The 6,666-nt window shown below is 61.4% G+C and overlaps 1 gene segment (V, D, J or C); it reads right to left on the bottom strand.

Annotated features, from left to right (window-relative positions):
• Positions 1-1,172: 1,172 nt before the first annotated feature.
• Positions 1,173-4,486, bottom strand: LOC104021484 (Ig gamma chain C region-like). The segment is given in 4 exon segments: positions 1,173-1,507; positions 1,605-1,937; positions 3,216-3,554; positions 4,105-4,486. Coding segments are annotated over 4 exon segments (1,389 nt in total).
• Positions 4,487-6,666: the final 2,180 nt, after the last annotated feature.

Here is a 6,666-nt window from a genome sequence, read left to right as displayed (position 1 = left end):
CACCCAACCGCTCAACCAACCAACCGTCCAACCAACCACCTAACCAACCACTCAACCAACCAACCACCCAACCAACCGTCCAACCAACCATCTAACCAAACACCCAAACGTCCAACCAACCGCCCAACCATCCAACCAACCACTCAACCACCCACCTCCACCTTCTCCGACCTGGACCCATCTCCGACCTGAACCCATCTCCACCTTCTCCAGCCTGGACCCATCTCCACCTTCTCCAACCTTGACCCATCTCCACCTTCTCCAGCCTGGACCCATCTCCAGCCTGGACCCATCTCCACCTTCTCCAACCTGGACCCATCTCTGACCTGGAACCTTCTCCAACCATCTCCAACCTGGACCCACCTCCACCTTCTCCAGCCTGGACCCATCTCAACCATCTCCGACCTGGACCCATCTCCGACCTGGAACCTTCTCCAACCTTGACCCATCTCCAACCTTCTCCAACCTGGACCCATCTCCGACCTGGACCCATCTCCACCTTCTCCAACGTGGACCCATCTCCAACCTGGACCCATCTCCGACCTGGAACCTTCTCCAACCTGGACCCATCTCCACCTTCTCCAGCCTGGAACCTTCTCCAACCTTCTCCAACCTGGACCCATCTCAACCATCTCCAACCTGGACCCATCTCCACCTTCTCCAGCCTGGAACCTTCTCCAACCTTCTCCAACCTGGACCCATCTCAACCATCTCCAACCTGGACCCATCTCCACCTTCTCCAAGCTCGACCCATCTCAACCTTCTCCAGCCTGGAACCTTCTCCAACCTCCTCCAACCTTGACCCATCTCCAACCTCCTCCAACCTTGACCCATCTCCAACCTTCTCCAACCTTGACCCATCTCCAACCTTCTCCAACCTTGACCCATCTCAACCTTCTCCAGCCTGGACCCATCTCCACCTTCTCCAACCTGGACCCATCTCAACCATCTCCAACCTGGAACCACCTCTGACCTTCTCCAACCTTGACCCATCTCCAACCTTCTCCTTCCTCTCCCCCCCCCCCGACCTCCTGGTTGTCCCAACCCTCTCCCAAAGACACCACGCCGCGGAGACCCGGTGGTGCAAAGCCCCGGTGGCTTTTATTGGAGCTTCGAAGATCGTTGGGCCACAGAGGTCTTCTACAAAGCGGTGGGAGGAGAAGAGGGGCCTCTTAATTACCGGGGCCGCTCTGCACCTGGCGTTGGGTGAACCTCATGGGCAACCCTTCGTGGACCACCATGCAGGTGTAGATGTCCCCGCTCAACCAGCTGCTCTTGAGGACCGTCATCTTGCTGTAGACGAAGAAGGTGCTCTCCTTCGGGCCGTCCCTCAGGGGCGGGGTGGTGACGTAGTTGTCCTCGGCCAGGTTCTCGTGGTTCTTCAACCATTGGACTTGAAGGTTCTCGGGTTGGAAGCCGTGGACCAAGCAGGTGAGGGTGACCTTGGGGTGGGTCATCTCGTCGGCGGGGGGCGGGAGGACGAAGATGAGAGGTGGGGAGACCTTGCCTGCAAGGAGAAGACGGTTGGGTGTTGGCCAACCAACCAACCAACCAAAGGGTGGTGGTGGGGGGGGGGGGGTGGACTTTGAGAAGAAGACACTGACCTGCCCGCCTGGAGATGCTTTTGTTGAGGGGCACCTGAAGTTCATCGTGTTTCACCATGCAGGTGAAACGTTCTCCAGCTTCCCAGTCTTGGGTGGAGATGGCCAAGGTGCTGGTGGCCGTGTAGGTGCCGTTGAATTGTTCTTGGAGGTCCAAGAAGTCCGGGTTGAGGACCCCCGGTTTCTCCTTCATCCAGGAGAGCTGGAAACCGGAGTCGCTGGGAAGGTTGACGGCCAAACACCGGAGCTTGGGGTTGCGGGTGATGTAGAGGTCGGCCACGTTGGGGGGGAGGACGTAGAGGTAGATGGCGGTGGAGATGGGGGGAGGGGCGCCTGCTGGGGGGAGGGGGAGGGGGGTGAGGTGGGGGAGGGGGGACCGGGGGCGCTGGTGGGGGGGGAGGGGGGTGGTGGAGCCTTCTCTGGTGGCAGCGTGGTCGTGGGACCTTCGTCATCGGTGAAGGCCACCATGGTCATGAGGCCTCCTCCCCTGGTGCCACCATGGCCGTGGGACCTCCTCCCCTGGTGCCACCATGGTCATGAGACCTCCTCCCCTGGTGCCACCATGGTCATGGGACCTCCTCCCCTGGTGAAGGCCACCATGGTCATGGGACCTCCTCCCCTGGTGGCACAATGGCCATGGAACCTCCTCCCCTAGTGCCACCATGGCCATGGGACCTCCTCCCCTGGTGACACCATGGTCATGGGACCTCCTCCCCTGGTGCCACCATGGTCATGAGACCTCCTCCCCTGGTGAAGGCCACCATGGCCGTGTGACCTCCTCCCCTGGTGGCACAATGGCCATGGAACCTCCTCCCCTAGTGCCACCATGGCCATGGGACCTCCTCCCCTGGTGACACCATGATCATGGGACCTTCTCCAATGGTGAAGGCCACCATGGTCATGGGACCTTCTCCACTGGTGACACCATGGTCATGGAACCTTCTCCACTGTTGAAGGCCACCATGGCCATGGGACCTTCTCCATTAGTGAAGGCCACCACGGTCATGCAACCTTCACTGGTGCCACCCACCATGGTCATGTGACCTTCTCCCCTGGTGACACCATGGTCACACAACCTTCTCCATTGGTGAAGGCCACCATGGTCACGCAACCTTCTCCACTCTTGAAGGCCACCATGGCCATGGGACCTTCTCCCCCGGCGACACCATGGTCACGTGACCTTCTCCATTGGTGAAGGCCACCATAGCCATGGGACCTTCTCCCCCGGTGCCACCATGGTCATGGGACCTTCTCCCCTGGTGACACCATGGCCATGGGACCTTCTCCACTCTTGAAGGCCACCATGGCCATGGAACCTTCTCCTCTGGTGCCACCATGGCCATGGGACCTTCTCCCCCGGTGCCACCATGGTCATGGGACCTTCTCCCCTGGTGACACCATGGCCATGGGACCTTCTCCACTCTTGAAGGCCACCATGGCCATGGGACCTTCTCCCCTGGTGACACCATGGCCATGGGACCTTCTCCACTCTTGAAGGCCACCATGGCCATGGGACCTTCTCCTCTGGTGCCACCATGGTCATGGGACCTCCTCCCCTGGTGACACCATGGTGTCACTGGTGCCACCCCCTCCCCTGGTGCCACCCCTCCTCACCTGAGCAGGACCGGACGTGGTCCTGGACGACCTTGAGGGTGGCGGGATGTCTGACCTTGCAGGTGAAGGTCTTCCCTTCCGACCAATCCTGTTGGCTGACGTTGATCCTGCTGCTGGCCGAGTAGGTGACACCTCCTTCTTCTCGCCGCGGTGGCACCTGGGTGGCCGTCACGGGACTGGGGACGCCGTCCACCAACCACTCCACCTCCACGGCGGGTGGGAAGAAGCCGGAGATGAGGCAGAGGAGCTCCACCGATTCCTCACCCGCCTGGGAGCTGCAGGAGGCCGTGTAGAGGACTTGGACCTCCGGGGGGATGGGCGTCGTCGGAGCTGAACACACTGCGGGGGGGGGAGGGAGGGGTTATGGGGGCAGGGGTGGAGCTTGGGTGGACCGAGGAGGTCTTGGAGGTCCCACCTCAGGGCGTGGTGGGGTGGAGATGGAGAGGACCTTGGGTGGGCCAATGGGTCTTGAGGACCTCCCACCTCATGGTGTGGTCATGGAGATGGAGGAGGACCTTCCGTGGGCCAATGGGTCTTGGAGGACCTCCCACCTCATGCTGTGGTCATGGGGATGGAGGAGGACCTTCCGTGGGCCAATGGGTCTTGGAGGACCTCCCACCTCATGGTGTGGTCATGGGGATGGAGGAGGACCTTCCGTGGGCCAATGGGTCTTGGAGGACCTCCCACCTCATTACACGAGTTATGGGGCCAGGAGAAGACCTTCCATGGTCCATCACCTCTTGAGGGCACCTCAGCCCCGTCTCATGAGCTATGGGGCCAGGAGAAGACCTTCCATGAGCTATGGGGCCAGGAGAGGACCTTCCATGGTCCACGTGGTCTGGAGGACTTCCTCCCCTCCCCCTCCCCCCCCCGCCCCACCCCCGCTTACCGTTGACCTCCTTGGCGCGGTTGGTGCCGGTGGGGGGATGGGAGACGCTGCAGGTGTAGGCGTCGCGCTGGGCGCCGTGGGGCAGGCGGAGTTGGCTGCTGAGGCGGTAGAGGCCGGTGGCGGCGTCGCGAACGGGCGGGAAGGTGGCGACGCCGGCGGTGACCCCGCCCCAGGTGACGGTGACGGGGGGGGGGAGGTAACCGCTGACCAAACAGGCCACCGTCACCGGGCCGCTGGTGGCCCCACAGCAGGTGGTGAGGGGGAAGAGGGTGGGAGGCGAGGAGGAAGCTGTGGGGCGGGAAGAGGGGGGGGAGGGGGGGGGGTCAGTTATGGCCGCCCGGGGCGAAGTGTGGGGCAGGAGGAGGTTGGCGGCCTGCCCCATAGCGGGGGAGGAACTTCTGCCCCATAGCGGGGGAGGAAGTCCTGCCCCATAGCGGGGGAGGAACGCCTGCCCCATAGCGGGGGAGGAACTTCTGCCCCATAGCGGGGGAGGAAGTCCTGCCCCATAGCGGGGGAGGAACGCCTGCCCCATAGCGGGGGAGGAACGCCTGCCCCATAGGATGGAGGAAGTCCTGCCCCATAGCGGGGGAGGAACTTCTGCCCCATAGCGGGGGAGGAACGCCTGCCCCATAGGACGGCGGGGGGGTTCCTGCCCCATAGGATGGGGGGGAGGAGAGCGATGAGGCACCAGCTCAACGCGTAGCGCCGGCCCCACGGCTCCCCCTGCCCCACAGAGAGATCCCTGCCCCACAGAGAGATCCCTGCCCCACAGAGAGGTCCCTGCCCCACAGAGATCCCCAGAGGCAAGGATGGTCCTGCCCCATGGCTATCTCTGCCCCACAGATATCCTCTGCCCCACAGCTTTCCCTGCCCCACAGCTGGCCCTGCCCCACACCAATCCCCAGCCCCACACCGACCCCCAGCCCCACACCGATCTCCAGCCCCACAGCTAGCCCTGCCCCACAGCTATCCTGGCCCCACAGCTAGCCCTGCCCCACAGCTTTCCCTGGCCCCACAGCTAGTCCTGCCCCACAGCTCACCGTGACCCACAGCTAGCCCTGCCCCACAGCTAGCTCTGCCCCACAGCTTTCCCTGCCCCACAGCTATTCCTGCCCCACAGCTCACCGTGACCCACAGCTAGCCCTGAACCACAGCTAGCCCTGACCCACAGCTGTCCCTGCCCCACAGCTAGCTCTGCCCCACAGCTTTCCCTGACCCACAGCTTTCCCTGCCCCACAGCTTTCCCTGGCCCCACAGCTCACCGTGACCCACAGCTAGCTCTGCCCCACAGCTTTCCCTGCCCCACAGCTCATTGTGCCCCACACCGACCCCCAGCCCCACAGCTCACCGTGACCCACAGCTAACCGTGCCCCACAGCTTTCCCTGCCCCACAGCTCTCCTGGCCCCACAGCTAGACCTGCCCCACAGCTCATCCTGCCCCACAGCTAGCTCTGCCCCACAGCTCACCGTGCCCCACAGCTTTCCCTGCCCCACAGCTCACTGTGACCCACAGCTAACCGTGCCCCACAGCTTTCCCTGCCCCACAGCTCTCCTGGCCCCACAGCTAGCCCTGCCCCACAGCTCATCCTGCCCCACAGCTATTCCTGCCCCACAGCTCACCGTGACCCACAGCTAGCCCTGACCCACAGCTAGCTCTGCCCCACAGCTTTCCCTGCCCCACAGCTCTCCTGGCCCCACAGCTAGACCTGCCCCACAGCTCACCCTGCCCCACAGCTAGCTCTGCCCCACAGCTCACCGTGCCCCACAGCTTTCCCTGCCCCACAGCTCACTGTGACCCACACCGATCCCCTGCCCCACAGCTCTCCTGGCCCCACACCAACCCCTGCCCCACAGCTCTCCTGCCCCACACATCACCCCCAATTTCGGGCTCAATTCCGGCCATTTTGGAGTGGCCCCGCCCGGATCGGGGGCCGTACCGCAGCCGCTGGGGTCCACACCAGAGATTTGGGGGTCCACACCGGAGATTTGGGGGTCCAAACTGAAATTCTGGGTCCGTAACGGAGATTTTGGGGTCCAAAATGGAGATTTTGGGGTCCAAATCGAAATTCTGGGTCCATAACGGAGATTTTGGGGTCCAAAATGAAGATTTTGGGGTCCAAACCGAAATTCTGGGTCCATAACGGAGATTTTTGGGTCCAGAATGAAGATTTTGGGGTCCAAAATGAAGATTTTTGGGTCCAAACCGAAATTCTGGGTCCGTAACGGAGATTTTTGGGTCCAGAATGAAGATTTTTGGGTCCAAATTGAAATTCTGGGTCCATAACGGAGATTTTTGGGTCCAGAATGAAGATTTTTGGGTCCATAACGGAGATTTTGGGGTCCAAAATGAGGATTTTGGGGTCCAAAATGAAGTTCTGGGTCCAAAATGGAGATTTTTGGGTCCAAAATGAAGATTTTGGGGTCCATAACGGAGATTTTGGGGTCCAAACTGAAGTTTGGCGTCCAAAATGGAGATTTTTGGGTCCAAATCGAAATTCTGGGTCCATACAAGAGATTTTTGGGTCCAAAATGAAGATTTTGGGGTCCAAATTGAAATTCTGG

The sequence above is a fragment of the Nipponia nippon genome, unplaced genomic scaffold (genome assembly GCF_047370975.1).
Source record: "Nipponia nippon isolate SJK-2023a ecotype South Korea unplaced genomic scaffold, ASM4737097v1 scaffold_51, whole genome shotgun sequence".
Taxonomy (NCBI): Eukaryota; Metazoa; Chordata; class Aves; order Pelecaniformes; family Threskiornithidae; genus Nipponia; species Nipponia nippon.
The sequence above is the reverse complement of the archived record's forward strand: the minus strand, read 5'-3'. Positions and strand labels throughout refer to the sequence as shown.